The 17,337-nt window shown below is 41.9% G+C and overlaps 2 protein-coding genes across 2 annotated transcripts in view; both read left to right on the forward strand.

Annotated features, from left to right (window-relative positions):
* Positions 1 to 4,888: 4,888 nt before the first annotated feature.
* On the forward strand, positions 4,889 to 6,426 carry LOC307251847 (myeloid-associated differentiation marker-like protein 2; the record flags this gene model as incomplete). The annotated part of the gene is made up of 2 exons (XM_080029273.1): positions 4,889 to 5,166; positions 5,775 to 6,426. The coding sequence occupies 2 exons, from the start codon at positions 4,889 to 4,891 to the stop codon at positions 6,424 to 6,426; spliced, it is 930 nt and encodes a 309-aa protein (XP_079885399.1).
* Positions 6,427 to 14,993: 8,567 nt separating this feature from the next.
* pycr1b (pyrroline-5-carboxylate reductase 1b) overlaps positions 14,994 to 17,337 on the forward strand; it is a 24,796-nt gene continuing 22,452 nt past the window's right edge. Inside the window, exon 1 of the mRNA XM_080029110.1 lies at positions 14,994 to 15,124. The gene's annotated coding sequence lies outside the window, so the exon portion shown is untranslated. The remainder of the gene's footprint in view (positions 15,125 to 17,337) is intronic.

A 17,337-nucleotide genomic window follows, 5' to 3' on the forward strand; every position in this document is an offset into this window, starting at 1 on the left:
GCCTTCTTCCTGGAGCCATAGAGACCACAGCTGTGACCTCACTGACTGAACAGACCTTCATGCAGCCTCTGACATGCCCCCCCCCCACTCATCTGAACATCCACAGGTAAATGGCTAACAAGCAGCACTCTGCCATGCTGTTACACATTGTCAGTGACACACTCACCCTGCGTTCCAAACCACATACTTTCTCTTATTACTGTACTACACACTAAAGTACAGGAGAGTTGAAGGGCCACATGAGAGAAAAAAAAATCAGATCAGGAAGTTTTTTTTTCTTCATTATGTCGAGATATGTCAAGAATAAAGATGAATACTCCAAAATGCTATTGGAGTTAGTGGGGCATTTGTGTATTTTCAGCATACTACAATTGACGTGCATGTATTGGGACATTCTCAATCTTTTTCTGGCGTACTAAATAGTATGGAAGTATGGGTATTGGAACGCAGGGTCTATCTTACTCTCACACACACACTCGCAGCACGTTCCTCCACCGTCTCCCCGGCTGCACAGTTCATTCACTCTTTAAGCTGCCGCAGCAGGAACTTCAAAAAGAGGCCAAACACAGAGGGGAGCAGTGTGTGTGTGTGTGTTGTGGGAATATGAGGGAGGGAGTGCATTCCATCCACTTGTCTCTCTCTCTCTCACACACACACACACACACACTTGCAAATTAATTACTTCCAACTGCCCCTAGACTCTTTGATGGCCAAATAAAGCAATGGACACTTCCACTAGAGGCGCTATTCTCTGGAGTCTTGTGTTTGTGTGTCAGTGAGGGAAGTTTAACCTACAGCTAATGTACTCTCAATATTCTGCCTCATATCACCTTACTAACTGTAGCCTAATGTATAGAAACAGCTTTAAGAAATTGGAACTGTTGTACGTATTACCAAACAGTTTTTTTGTCTCTGCTTATTGTATACAGCAACAGTGGGCCCTGGTGGCAGCTGTAGCAATGACAAGTGCATTTTTGTTGTTGTTGCAAGAATCACATATTCACACTTCTGTGGAAAGATTGCGAATGACTTGAGTGAACTGCAGCGTAGCCAGTGACTGTGTATGGCAAAGAATGCTGAACTTAACATGATTTCATCCCATGTTAGCCTCATAGCATAATTGCCTAAGTCATATTTACTCTACTCTACTTTTACTCTACATCTAGGCTACTCTATTCTACATCTAGTCTACATCTACTTTACCCTGCTCTAAAACCCTTAAAATATGACTTGGGCAATTATGCTATTAGGCTAACGAGAAGTAGATGTAGAGTAGAGTAGATGTAGAGTTAATATGATTTAGGCAATTAGGCCTATGCTATGAGGCTAACGATATAATAAAATAATTAGATCCAGTATAATGATTCTCTTTCAGTCTTAGGTTCATAATGAACGATCTCAGACGTCGAGGTGAAATATTAGTGGAAGATTTTAGCACAACAGGATGCTCAAGTTCTTATGGTTTCTTCATGGAGCTCGGGTCTTGTGTATTTTGTTCATAAAAAATCAGTTAGACCATGTTCGACCATTGGGTAGGCTATGCCATGAAGATAAACTCTGACTGGCAGTTTACTATGTTTAATGTATCAATATCCATGTTAAACTTTCAAATATTAATATTGACAACTATCTATTTTAATTATCAGAGATAGCCTACACAGAGCATTGTTTAAGTATCTCTCGCAGCTGATCAATATTGCTTATTAAATACTATGTTATTAGTGGAGCTTTGCCTGGATACACTGCCAGGAGTTTTTACACCGATGTTGTGACACTAGCATATCTAGCAACTGGTACATTTCAATGGAAACCAGCAGGATGTTCATACATGCTAACATTAGGCTACTTATATTTGTAGCCTAATGTTAGCATGTATGAAGGGGCACACACTCTAGCTCCTTTACTTATAAGTGTGTGCCCCTATTATTTACTAGGCCTATCTATGGTGTGCCCTTACAGGTAGGATTGGTAGATTTGATTCGCGAAGCTTAGCCATCTAGGCCAAAAAGTGTGAGAAAAAAAATGATTGCACTTTCATTTTTTATGGGTCAGATTACATGACAACATGTCCCCCTTTTAGCATGGTTCATAGTGTACATTTTTAGACGAGTGAGTGTAAACTGTTGAGCAGAGAGGCACACCTGCTGTCACACACCTGCAGGTGGAGACAGAGACCTGACGACAGACGGAGCATGGTGCAGAGGAGCGACCACTAGGACTGATACACACGTAGGCCTACACACACTCAGAACCCGAAGAGTCCAAACGTTAAGTCACATTTCAGCAGAAACTCAGTCAGTCTGTTCTCACAACGTCATTACGTTTGGACAATGTAGCTTTGAGAACAATATAATCAGACATGACGATCAGTGTAAATGTAATAGATTATTTGGATGGATTTGCTGAACTGAAACATTAATTTAGAAATAATATCAATTTAACTGGAAGGGTGGCAAAAGTAAAAACTCATATGTCTGGAATATGGATCATTGGAATTTAAAGTAAATGCTATTCATTCTAATGGGGCTAAAATGTGCAATAATCATTTAAGATTTGGCACAAAGTTATAGTAGGCCTATTGTGTGTGTGTGTGTGTGTGTGTGTGTGTGTGTGTGTGTGTGTGTGTGTGTGTGTGTGTGTGTGTGTGTGTGTGTGTGTGTGTGTGTGTGTGTGTGTGTGTGTGTGTGTGTGTGTGTGTGTGTGTGTGTGTGTGTGTGTGTGTGTGTGTGTGTGTGTGTGTGTCTCTGTCTGTCTGTCTGTCTGTCTGTCCATTGTCTCCGGACACTGTGGTCCTTTCCAGTATGGGCTTTTTGTCATTTCTTTGTTTTATATTTTGGAATTGGATTAAAGCTGCACAAATCAATATGTTTTTATATTAACAATGGATTAAATGACAAAGTGTAATGTGAACACTTCCTCACCTCCTTTTAGTCTATTTTGGATTATTGATCCGGCTTGGACCCCAAACTCCACTTTCAGCATCCTCATCTAAAGCTCTGATATAAGCTCCCTTTAGTGTACACTGTCTCTTTAGTGTACACTGTCTGCAGCTACAAATAACAGGCAGACACAGTTAGCAGCTGATTTCCCTCAGGAGGTGGTGGAGACCAAAACAGAGCTCTGAGGAGGGTGACCTAAAACCATGCAGAAGTTTGGAATCGCCCGTCACAAAAGTTTGATTATAGAAATCATATCGGACTTAACATTCATCAGGTTGCTAGAATGACAACTTGAATTAATGCTAATGTTTCTCTGTGTCTGGCATGTACAGTACATATATAGGTAACTGTTTTTACGCATAACATTTTTATAACACTAAATTTAACCTGTCAAATAGGTTTTTACACCTTATTACACTGCTCCCATGGGGCAAAAACAAAAAAAATTAAACCAACCTTGATTTTTAATAATTCTGGGAAAAGTAGTTTTCCGATATCGAAATAAGAGGTTATGTAAAAAAAAAACACAAATAAAATGTCACAAAAAGGATGATATCTTTTATTTATTTTTATATTTTATTCATTCAAAACTCCTATTTTTATTTTATAGTGGCATTATTTCATATTTTTATTGGTTCATAATTCCCTATTTTACCCTGTAAAGTGTCTTTGAGTGCCTTGAAAAGCGCTATATAAATCCAATCCATTATTTGACACTATTTATTCATACGATTATTTATTTCTTGACTTTCATCTCTACCTGTGTTAAACTTGAACTCATTGGCGGCTCCTCATGTGTGAGCCTGTGTAGGGATTACTGCTTCTGAAGCATTGTTGAAATAAGGAATGTCATCGCGGGGTAAGTCATCTCACCTCATTCCATAGGGTCTGCAATGTGTCTGCGAGCCTCCACTCCACGCCCAACCACATGTACACATCCCTCCAACACTCATGTGGCCATGGCCCAACCCTAAATAACTTCCATTCTGGTCTGACTGACCAACAGCTTCCCCCCCTCCTCACACAGCTCAGTGAGGGGGACAGCGAGGAAGGAGAAAGTGTGAGAGGAAGACCGTGTGTGTGACGGAGAGAACGCACGAAGATGAGAGTTTGACATTTAAGGAGAGCGAGTGGTGCCTTTGGACTCACGTGGCTGCATGCATTCACACCATGGAGTGTCTACAGCAAACGGAGACAGACTTGAACATATCCGGATAATTGATCCACGAAGGTTAACCAGGAAGACTGTGAGTCCGGAACCTGGAAGTGTTTCAGCCTGAGGGTTTGGACTATAGACCAAAGTTCTGCTGTGGAACTCAAACTGACAACTCCTTTCTTCATGGAAAAACTTCATTTGTCCCATCGTTGCTACAGTCGGGCCGGGATTTCAACCCATCTTCCCTTCCCTGCTCTGTAGTTCTGTGTCTTGATATTTGTGATCTGTGACTCAGCGCGACCTCTTAGCTGAGGTGTGTGTGTGTGTGTGTGTGTGTGTGTGCCTGTGTGCCTGGCTGCCTGACCAGCCTGAGCTCTCACCGAAAGACTTCCCCTGTATTCATCATACTTTATATCTGTGAACTGCTCTGGTTCATCGGCACAGAAATAGAGCATCAGAAAGTCCCCAAGTCCAAGCACTACAGAAAAAAGGGGAGTTTGGACCATGCAGGGGAGGGACTGAAAAATAATACACCTCAACCTCAGAGCCCATCCAAGCCCCACTCATGGTAACAATGGCTCCAAAACAAATCTCATCTGGATCCCCTATGCCACACTCTGGAATGAGAAAGACTCCAGGGTGGACCTGATCTCTGGATCAGTCATTTTTCGTGGGACTTTTTGTGAAACTTTGGACTATTTAGACTCTGAGCTCCATCATCATCTATCTGAGTTCCTGAACACTCTTGAAGATCTCCCTGTAGAATATTTTTTTTTTGACTCAACACTTAGTAATGGATTCCCAGGGTCCGTACCTCAACAAGAGGGCCCTGTGCTCACCCCTGGGGGCCGCCCGCCTCTGCCAGTTAGCTATGGGCTGTGCGGTGATTGCCATGGTGGTCCACAGCGCAGGATACAGCGGTTCACAAGGGGTGTTCTGTATTGCGGCGTGGTGCTTCTGCTTCGCTATGACTGTCGTGGTGTTTTTCTTGGACGCTACTCGCCTCCACAGCTGCCTGCCCGTATCCTGGGACAACCTCACGGTCACGAGTGCAGCCTTCGCAACGCTCATGTAAGTCTCACGTTGGGTTGTGTTACTGGTACCGATGTTCACATCAAACTGGTTTTGTGGCTTTGCTTCCACATGTTTTCTTTCAAGGATGTAGAGAAAAAGTTAAGAAAAGCACAGCCAGGGTTTTACCTTTTTTAGAATGATGGAAGAAGGTTACACTTCCTCTTTCACCTGAGCCCTTAGCACACCATCCACTAATCCACATTTCAAATGCACTCTTAAGATTGGTTGACACATTAAAGGTCACATCTTGTGATCATTTTCAGGATCAAATTTGGCATTTGGGTTTCAAGCAGAAACTGTTTTCATGGTGTAGTGTCCCCCAAAAAACTTTATCTTTCTCAAAGTGCCATCACTGAATCTCCTCTTTTCAACCTCTGTCTGAAACTCTCTGTTTTAGCGCCTGTCTCTTACCTGCCAACTAGGGGTATCTGGGGGTTAGTATGTCACAGGTGGAGGTAGGGCTAAGTTAGGTTGGTGATGGTGTGGCTTGGCTTCTCCCCGTATGGCATCATATGGGGAGGGAAATCTGATGGGTGCCTGTATTCACCCGGCTATGAAACTTTATTTAATATTAACGTTCCTCATACTACTGTCTTGTCCTGCAGGTATGTGACAGCCTCTGTGGTCTACCCGCTCTTCCATGTCCAATCTGAGTGCCCCTACGCCGGCTGCGATGTCCGAAATTTCCGCTTGGCCGTGACCGTGTGCTCCATCCTATGCACTCTGGCCTACGGGGCTGAAGTGGCCTTGTCCCGAGCCCGGCCCGGCCAGACCGTGGTGGGCTACATGGCCACCCCCTCCGGCCTGCTCAAAGTGGTCCAGGGCTTCGTGGCCTGCATCATATTCGGAGCCCTGGCCAACAGCAGCGAGTATTCCCGCTATGCCGCCACGATCTACTGCGTGGTGGTCTTTGCTTTCTGCTTCGCGCTGACGGCAGTGGTGGTGGTGATGACTGTGTGCGGGCGGACCAAGGCCGTGCGCTGCATGCCCTTTGACCGCTTTGTGGTGGTGTGCACCCTCCTGGAAGTGCTGCTGTACCTGAGTGCCTCGGTGGTGTGGCCGGTCTTCTGCTTTGACACAAAGTACGGCTCTCCGTGGAGGCCCTCGTCCTGCCCTCAGGGGAAGTGTCCGTGGGACAGCAAGGTGGTGGTGGCCGTCTTCTCCTTCGTCAACTTTGTGCTGTACGTGGCCGACCTGATCTACTCCCAGAGGATACGATTTGCCTCCTCACATAGGCCGACTAGATCACGAGTTTAGCACCATATTTATTTGTGAAACATGGCTTAACAGGTTTAAGTTATTTGATCTATACTTCACTGTTTATAACTTTATTGTGTGCGCATTCATTTGATACTTGTAGACACATCAACTATTGAGGTGTAGAGATGGAATCTTGAGTCCCAGGCCTATGGACATCACTAGTGCTGCCGAACTTGGTCTGCTGCAGGGGAACCCAGACACCCCAAATTCAATGTGAGAGCTCTGAGGAATGTGGATAAGGAATTTTACCATTACACCCCCCCCCCCCCCCCCCCTCCTGCCGCACCCCATTGAGGTGACACCCCATCTCTCTTTAACTGCTACCCTCGGAGAGATGTCGGGAGAACAGCCAGCAGCCAGGGCACACTGGTTTGTCCTGCCAAATCCTCATAAACCAAGACAGTCCGCCAATTGTTGACCTGCAGCAAAACACAAACACATACACACTGACTTGCTGCTTGTCTTTCTGTCCAAATAATACATAAAAGTATTTATCTATAAATAGTAAATCTGCCATTGGCATCTGTGGCATTCCTGTCATCTGCAAACCCCCCCACACTGGCAATATGCGGGCATTACCCGAGTTGCCAAAAATAAACACGAGATGTCTGCACTCAAGTTTTATGCCGTGAGACAGCATTTTCTAAGAGGCTGGTGTCTTTAAAAGGTCTCTATGGAATGCTTCCATCAGACTCCGGTGGGAAAAATAGAGCCCACTGCATCTAACTCTACTGCCGAGATGACCTGGCTTTAGTATAGGCACAATTGCACAATTTGAGCATGGTCAGTGTGACCGAGGATTGTTTGAACATTGTCACAGAAGGAGGAACATGTGACCTAGTACGTACTCAACAGGTCAAGTGTAAAAAAAATATTTTCTATTCACAACACTGGCAGTTTACAACATGATCCGTGTGGTTAGAGTTTTTTTTTTTGCACATATTGAGACACTGTGAGACTTTAAACATTTTTAGTCTTGCTTTTTCGCTGCAAATCCCCAAAACCAAATTTGATACAGACTAAAAGCTGATATTAACTGATATATCTAAAATTTTTGTATTCACAAAAGTCATCTTTCAGGTCATTATTTTGGTGTCATATGCCTCGTTTCCACCGAGTAGGTCGGGTCGGAGCGGTTCGGTCCGGTTAGTTTCTGCAACTTAACTATTTTGATTCCCCTTTGGCCCCAGGTCGTTATTAGAAGAAAGAAAATCTCTTATAACCCATTGTTTCATCTGTATCACATCACAACAGGTCACATACACAGTCACTGTGGAGAATCTAACAGCTAAACATCCAGCTATTTCCCCAAGGAAACCATCAAAAGAGCTAAAGGGAGAGTGAATATTGGACTTGAATTCCCCAAACAGCCAGGAACTCTGCTCCTAATAAATGCTAATGTTGCTCATTGTCTGCTGGATGTGTAACTATAGGAAACTGTTTGCTAACAAGTTTTCCTATATAATAATCAGATCATTTGTCAACGTTGTGTTTCATTTTGTTGCGCCGCCTCCAAAAGGACAAACACATTACTGCAGCTTTAAATATACCAATACAAAAAATATACAATCATTTGACTTTAAATTTAAATTAAATAAATAAAAGTCTAAAAATATTCCACATACGACACAAATGTATTTATTTTGTCTTTGGTTTAGTGTGTTTTTTTTTCTTTACATGAATAAAATTGCTGAACAATATGGACATGCTCTTACCTGACATTTTTTATTGATTGTGCCTTTTAAATGGTGAACTAGGTTTATTTGAGTTATGCTCAACTTTTACATCCCTTGAGATGATTTCCTGCCTATACCATTCTCTCTGTCAGCACTTCACGGGAAACAGAAGAAGACAGCTGTCTGCCACATCTTACTCTCTCCTTGTCCTCCTTTTCTGTTGATTAAGACTTTTCTCTCTCTCTGTCACTCTCCCATTTAAATCTCCCTGCGTTCCAAATCACATACTCTTTCTTTTAACTACACTACATACTAAAGTACAGAAGAGTTTCGTGGCAACAGGAGAGAAAAGAAATCAGATAAGGATTTTTTTTTTTATTATGTCAAGAAATGTCAATAATAAAGACAAATACTCCAAAATGCTATTGGTGTTAGTGGGGCATTTGTGTATTTACAGCACACTATAATTGACTTACATGTATTGGGACATCCTAAATCTTTTTCTGGCATACTAAATAGTATGGAAGTATGGGGATTGGAACTGTCTCTCCAGACTTTCACCCTCCTCCCCCCATTTCTCTCTCTCACACATCACACCATTCTCCCTCTCCTCCTCATCCCTCACTCCTCTCTGCTTTGGTCACCTCACTGAGTCTCATCTCTGTAATCGAGGATCAATGCAGTCCACTATCACATCTGTGAGTGCTATAGACGTATTATATTAAGTCCTCGTGAAGCCACCGTGCCACAGCATACGTGATGCAAAACTGTCCCTGTGTTTAGTTGCAAATCCACCACCAGTTGGCTCCTCTTGTGTCCAAGTCTGTCGGAGACCACAGAAAGCGTCACTGTGCGTCTTAGAGATTTGCTGTTGCAGACTTTTGGCCAATATTTATTCATTATAATAAATGTGGAAAAAATACAAGTTTTTAACATGTTTCTCTACAGGGAAAGTAGATGAAACAGATTTTTTATTTTTTTAGAAATATATTTAATAAGTTCTCAAAAAATAACATAACTTGTAAAATTCTTCATATATAAAACAAATCAAAAGTAGACAAGATAGAAGCAGTGTAAATCATTTCAACCTGGACTTCTTATATGAATGTAATGCTGGGTAATATTACACACCTTGCTTGGTGACTTTCAAGGTATCTTTTAAATTGTTCCCATACTTTGGAGAAGCTCTGCATTTTCCCCTAGGAGGCAGTTGTCTGTTTTGGAACAAAAGATTTTAAGTGGATTTATGTAAACTGGTGTATTGTTTTTTTAACTTTTTATTGTATAGTTTTTGTTGAAATAACATTTTATATTGTGTGTATGCGCGTTGGTTGCTCTGGAAAGCTTTTTTTTTTATCCGCTTATAAATCCTGCTGAACGACTTCCAACAACAGGCAGCCTGGAAGCAGCACTCGGTGCACTGGCTCTATAACATCAGTGGAGATATGTGAGAGCAGACAGCGATGCCACACAGCAATCTGTTGCTCCATCAAGGCCACTGTGCCTTGCTCCTCTGCAGAGCCCCCATTTAGCAGCTGTTCCATGTTTGGCACTCGTTTTACCTCTCAGTCCCTCTGGGCCTCTGTAAACATAGCTGTGTGTTTCCACACCAAACACACACACACACACACACACACACACACACACACACACACACACACACACACACACACACACACACACACACACACACACACACACACACACAGCCTGAATGAACTCCTCTGACAGATATGAGCTGTGACAGGTGTCCATCATAGCAGTGTTTCTCCAGCTAGTTGGGGGGGGGGGAGGGGGGAGGGGTTCATGGGACAGGGGACTGCTGGCTCTCCATGGTGACTAATCTCTTATGGCGCATGTTGCTGATGTCAGCCTCCCCACGTTGTAGCTCTTGGCTCTCGTTTTGCCAAATGTTGTGTAGAACATTGTTGAAGGCTAAATCTTTGGTCCCACAGGATTTGGATTTACGCCAGCCTCCATTAGCGTAGCCTCTTGTAGGAAGCTACTGTTTCCAAAACAGAATGGAGGCACTCACAGTAATCGAAATATAGCCTCTGACCTGGGGGTTCAGTCTGAAGATGGACATAATAAAAGAAACATCCAGCAATATCATTCATATGTAATGCATTCTCAAAACTAGAAATACCGCTTGTTGCCAAACAGTGAAAGTACAGTGGTGGTACAGTAACACAGTGACCTATGTCCGCCAAAAACCAATCAGTTCAACCTCGATTCCAAGTGTAAGTTTGACATTATTTGACAGGTGATAAAAACCTGATTCACTAATTGCCATAATAGCAATCGTACAATAGGAAATAGACTAACACAGTTTATGGTGCAGTTCTATGCTACAATCCTGCTGAGCTGAGAATAGTATAGATAAGTATAAATATAAGTATAAAGTTCGACCGCATTGCTTTCCATTCTGCATTTGCCCCTTGAGGTGTTCCTTTTGCTTTGTGTCCGTGAGATTTGGTGATGCGCTTGTGGTGATGCGCTTTTTTTTTAACATGAAATTGAAAAGCTGGATTCCTTCAACTTCTCTGTTTGTCATTTTATGTTGTGTTCATTTGTATTCCAGACTCATTCTTGTCACTCATTCTTGTCTGAGACTGCAGGCGGGAGATGTGTGCACACTTGGGAAACACTGGCTGTCTGTCTGTGATATTACATATGCACATCTTCTCCCACTCGACAAAGCCACTGCTCTTCACCCCTCTCTCTCTGTCTGTCTCTCTCTGTCTCTCTCTCTCTCTCTCTCTCTCTCTCTCTCTCTCTCTCTCTCTCTCTCTCTCTCTCTCTCTCTCTCTCTCAACCCAGCACTCTCAATCTCAAATTGGTAGGCACACAGACACACATACATACGCATTCACACCTCCGGTCTCTAATCACTGCAAGCAACAAATTATTTATGAATGTTTCACCTAGACCTAAACCATTGTTGCTGTGGGAGAAGAAAAAAACTGATTTGTGTGCTGTGGTATTTTTAATAAATCTCTTGGGGGTTTTGTCAGAAAAAAGAAAGAGCGAATGAGTGTTGTCACGCCTCAGGACACATGCCGAGCCGGACTGATAGATGCTACAGAGGCAGGCAGTGGTAAATTTACTTGTGTGTGTGTGTGTGTGTGTGTGTGTGTGTGTGTGTGTGTGTGTGTGTGTGTGTGTGTGTGTGTGTGTGTGTGTGTGTGTGTGTGTGTGTGTGTGTGTGTGTGTGTGTGTGTGTGTGTGTGTGTGTGTGTGTGTGTGTGTGTGTGTCTGACTGAGAGGCACAGTCACAGGGGGATACATCACTGACATTTTCAGCTAGTTTGAGCTTAGGTATGGAGAACAGTTTTGTGAGTAATAAGTCCACAGACCCAAGCAACGACGGGAAGGAGGACACTGTACCTGACCACCTCATACACCACCCTGTCTGTTATGATGCATGTATAACATCAGAATTCAGTAGAAGGAACATGTACAGTACACAGAGATGTATTACTCTGTTTCCTGTCCAGGGACTACAGATGAAAATTAGCTTATAGCTAAATCTGGTACTGCTTATGTGCTGTGCATTGTCCCTGTTAAATAAACAAATAAATAAATAAATAAATACACTGGCTAAGACAATCTGATGTTCTGACCCTCTACACATATAGATAAATGACACATCATGCATTTCTGCTAATAGTATATTGTTGAATTTTACTTTAAAAAAAGCAAACATATCAAAAGACAGGAATTTTGAATTTCAATTTTCTTAAAGTCTTGAGTCTCTGTTTAAGACAAAGAGTGTATATATAAAGATTTTTTTTAAATTAATGCAGCAGAGGCCCTATATCTATATCTATCTATCTATCTATCTATCTATCTATCTATCTATCTATCTATCTATCTATCTATCTATCTATCTATCTATCTATCTATCTATCTATCTATCTATCTATCTATCTATCTATCTATCTATCTATCTATCTATCTATCTATCTATCTATCTATCTATCTATCTATCTATCTATCTATCTATCTATCTATCTATCTATCTGTCTATCTGTCTGTCTGTCTGTCTGTCTGTCTGTCTGTCTGTATGTATGTATGTATGTATGTATATATATATGTATACTGTATACTATTTCTAGTTTCGGTCCAGCTCCCAAAACACTGCATCCTGCACTCCCCATGACCCAACTGGGTTGCATGTCTTATCAGCCCCTCCTTGCCTCCTCAATGTGGAGGACAGAGGGTGTCTGTCATATTCTGCTAACCTTTACAAAGTGTGTCCAGAACCACAGAGGACGTTATTATACAAACTGAACTTTGGTGGAATGCACTTTAAAATTAATCAAAAATCTGACCAGAAAATAATCATTCTTACAGTATATTCGTATGGTGTGTGAAAGGCTTTTGGAACGTCAAACGTGAAATGCAGTGTTTTAAGGGTCAGCAGAAATAACTTCTTCAAGGTGTTTGATTGTATAGAGAAGGAATGGATGAAATGATATCACTCTTCCCAGCTGACTCAAGAGGAAGGGTATCCTAACAGCTGGTGCTGTTGGAGCGCATGCATTCTGCTTTATATATAGACGGCAGCATACGCAATCCCTCTGCCCACATTCCAGTCCTGCAGCACTGTGAGAAAAGAAATAGAATGAGGTCCCATAAAGGAGACACGCGGTACCTCTTGAGAAATGTAAATCTAGTCTGACATGGTATGGTATGAGAAACACAGGGAAGTAGACAGGCAAGGTAGATAGACAGGAGGGGCCAGTCCTATTATAATGTGCAGAAGCAAGATTTTAGCATTAAACTGACAGTTACAGGCCCAGTTCTTGGCTAATTTTGAGCATATGAATTGGCGAGCTACCAAGGGGTAGGCAGCCTTGGCTCATTAGTGTACACACACCCTCTCATTCCGCTGTATTTCAGAGTCTGTCAAATCTAAAGGGAGAGGACTGAGCACTGGTTGTACACAGTCTCCTGTTACAATAACGACCCTTCATTTAAATTCAGGTCCCTCAGATATCACGAGCCAGGTCTGGTAGCGTCCAGTGTTTTGGTGAGTAGTTTTTTTCAAATAGCAGAGCATTTGCATTTAAAATAATGAACACTGAACATGTGCCCAGAATCACTCTGGGAGATTTTTCTGTTGGCATGTGAGAAGGTGGCATGGCGAAAGCTGCATAGGGCCTACTGTATATTAATCACATTCACATCTGAAGGTTTTTACATATATTTTAAAAGAAAAAACACCATAAAACCACGATTGAAAGTGCCACAACAACTATGAAGATTTTTTTTATGGACACGAGAGCTGAAATGATCATTCAATCAATTTGATACAGAAAGTCAATTGACAGAAAAATGTATCTGCAACATTTATTTTGAGGTTTAATTTAATATGAAATACTATTTAATAATCGATTTCCATCAAGTTCCTTTTTTTAAAATTCTGAACTGTGTGTTGTATATTTGTGTATCATCATGTGCAAGTTTTAATGGCAGCCATGGGCGTCAGGTATAGTCACCACGGGCCCCAGTATACTGTAGTTATAATATGAACCTGCGCGCACACACACTGTCCGCCCGGTAGCGGTATCATAATTGACCCAACTTTTAATTAAGTTCATGTAAACCTATATATTTGATTTATAACCAAGCAAATGTAAAGTAAGGAACAAGGTTTAAAGGCTTATATCTAACTTGCTTTCCTCAAATGTTCTCATCCGCATCCTGACTTCTGGTCAAGCGGGCGTTGATGCTGAGCTGAAGCCAGCAGCAGGACGTCATCCTCCTTGAAATCTCTAACTTCTCCCCCTGCTCTGTCCTCTCACGTCGTTGTTTTTAGAGGCATGTCAAATATCCTGTTGTGATTGCTGTGTTCAGTGAATAGATGTTTCAAATTTTTCGCATACACTAGCTCATGCGTAGGCCTATCACATGATAATAATCACACATAACATATCATTCATTTGACAACTACATGGCCTACGTATTACCCAGCAGTCACCACTACTTTTGTCTATGACAAAATTGTTTCACTTAGTCGAATAGTTTTTGAAGTGTGTCAATTAATGCAGAATAAGAATATAATGTTATTATAGATTGGGACTAACTATTTAGCCATATATATCTGTCAAAGATGTAACCATGATTAATGTAGGCCTAATGAGATTGCACACTGTGATTATTTTTAAAACCGGTCTGGGTAGTGTGACATTTCATGTTGTGCCAATGTGACTCACTCTAGTTATAAATGGACTAATCTATTGTTGATCTGAGTGTGTGTGTGTGTGTGTGTGCGTGCGTGTGTGTGTGTGTGCGTGTGCGTGTGCGTGTGCGTGTGTGTGTGTGTGTGTGTGTGTGTGTGTGTGTGTGTGTGTGTGTGTGTGTGTGTGTGTGGAGGACATGGTGTGTTCAATAGGCTTCATTATGTAGCCTACTTTAGTAGCCTACTTTAATGCCTGAAAGTGTTAAAGGAATAGTTACATTTTTTTTAATGTATGCCCTTAAAAATAGCCTGAAGTGCAGTTAAATAAGACAGAACTCCACACTTAACGGCCTATGCACTGATATTATAGTGTAAGATTAGCTCTCTTTCCAGCCACACAAAGTCGTGTCTACCTGTGTTGAATCAGTCATAAAAGGTCTGAATACTGAAAGCTGTCCGCACTGGCTTTGTAATGTAAACATCTACGCCTCAGCTCCTGACCTACATTTCTCTTTGCAGCTTCCCCGCGCTCAAACCCTGATGGTGCGTTCACACCGAAAGGACGCACCATGAGGACTGATGCAACTGGGTGTGATGAACCGCAAGACCCGCCTACATACCGTGATCCGGTTTCTCATTGGTCAGAAGCTAAGAGCGTCTCCGCTGCGATTGGACAGTGTCCGTTACAGTAAAGGGGCGTATGGGGGGGTCGAGTAGAGAAGCAAGCCACGTTGACACAGAAAGCGGGGATTTGTGTGCTTTTTCTCACGCCGGGAAATAACGGTCACGTCGTCAACTAACACCTGTGGACTCGGGAAGCTCCGCTGAAACGGTAACTATCCCCGCGTGACATGTATTTGGTATTTTGTCGTGTTTGTCATTCATAGTTGGCTGTGAAACTGAGGTAAGCTAACAGAGCAGCGAGCAGGTTAGCAAATTGCTATCATCAGCACCAACCGGTTCGCTTATGTTAGCAATATAGATGCACGGCATTTGAGAAGAGTTAAAAGTCGACCTCTCAAGTGACGCAGAGTTTACATTTCGAGACACCGGTGGCTTCCGCTTTATATAATAAAATCAGAGTTAAAGGTGTCCCCAGATGACACTTTATCGACTACATCCAAACACTGTGAACGAAACACTGAATCTGAAAACTGTTTCATTCCAAGATTCACTTTGTTTACGTGTATAGCTCACAGGCACAGCTGTCAATAAGACAATGAGCCCGTGTCCCGGTGTTGCACCGAGAGTTGTGACCTGTCAGGAAATGTGACCCTAGAGGGCGCTGCTGCAAATGCTGCATGTTGTTTGCCCGTCCGTGACGGAGAAGAAGAGCGTCTACGTAACCTACGTAAAGATACATTCATTGCATTACAGCCACGGGCGTAACCCTTGGCGTAACCTAAGAAAGATAGCCGACACTGTCTCCGAAACAACTTCAAAACGGCAGATGGATGCATGAGTAATGGCTGTTTGTTGCTTTTATGTAGAAAGAGGACACCGACGCCAGGCATAGTAACGGAGTGTATCCGAAAATGAATAAAACGTTAAGGTAAAATAAAGCATAGTAACGGACTGTATCCGAAAATAAGTCAAATGTAAAGGTAAAATTAAATAAAAGGCTACATAAAGTAAGCCTATTTTGACTGTGATTTTCTGTACAATTGAACTTAAAAATAAATTATTTCACCATCAAAACATTGTTTGAGTAGCCTACCTTTGTCATCCTAGTATAGGCTACAGTTATCTGGACATCTTATTTGGAGTCAGCACAGAGCCACCAGCGATATAATGTGTGACCCTATTCTAACTACTTCATAGATGAGGAAATAATTTAAAAAAAAAATAGTTTCCAGCATTAATCAGGATGCATGTAGGCCTATTCTTTTTTGGTTTCATCACAGAGCCAGTAACTACTATGGGGTTACCATTTCTGATAACAGCCGTCAGAATGTGTGACCCCACTCTAACTTCTTCATAAATGGGTAAAGCATTAAAAGAATGTTTTTCAGGTGCTCTGTCATCCTATTGCATTAATCAGGACACATGTCATCTTCTTTGGTGTCATCACAGAGCCAGTAACTACTAGTATGGGGTAACCATATCTGACAAGAGCTGTCAGAATGTGTGACCGTGCTCTAAACACCTTAATAGTGAGTTAAACATCAAAATATTGTTTTGAGTGCATTTATCATCCTATTGCATTAATCAGGACACATGTCATCTTATTTGAAGTCATTACATAGAAAGTAACTATGTGGTCACCATATCTGACAAGGAGCAGCTGTCAGAATGTGTGACCCTACTCTAACTTCTTCATAAATGGGTAAAGCATTAAAAAAAAATGTTCAGGTGCTCTGTCATCCTATTGCATTAATCAGGACACATGTCATCTTCTTTGGTGTCATCACAGAGCCAGTAACTACTAGTATGGGGTCACCATATCTGACAAGAGCTGTCAGAATGTGTGACCGTGCTTTAACTACCTTAATAGTGAGTTAAGCATCAAAATATTGTTTTGAGTGCATTTATCATCCTATTGCATTAATCAGGACACATGTCATCTTATTTGAAGTCATTACATAGAAAGTAACTATGTGGTCACCATATCTGACAAGGAGCAGCTGTCAGAATGTGTGACCCTACTCTAACTTCTTCATAAATGGGTAAAGCATTAAAAAAAAATGTTCAGGTGCTCTGTCATCCTATTGCATTAATCAGGACACATGTCATCTTCTTTGGTGTCATCACAGAGCCAGTAACTACTAGTATGGGGTAACCATATCTGACAAGAGCTGTCAGAATGTGTGACCGTGCTCTAAACACCTTAATAGTGAGTTAAACATCAAAATATTGTTTTGAGTGCATTTATCATCCTATTGCATTAATCAGGACACATGTCATCTTATTTGAAGTCATTACATAGAAAGTAACTATGTGGTCACCATATCTGACAAGGAGCAGCTGTCAGAATGTGTGACCCTACTCTAACTTCTTCATAAATGGGTAAAGCATTAAAAAAAATGTTCAGGTGCTCTGTCATCC

The sequence above is a fragment of the Ammodytes marinus genome (assembly GCF_949987685.1).
Source record: "Ammodytes marinus genome assembly, chromosome: 6".
Lineage (NCBI taxonomy): Eukaryota > Metazoa > Chordata > Actinopteri > Uranoscopiformes > Ammodytidae > Ammodytes > Ammodytes marinus.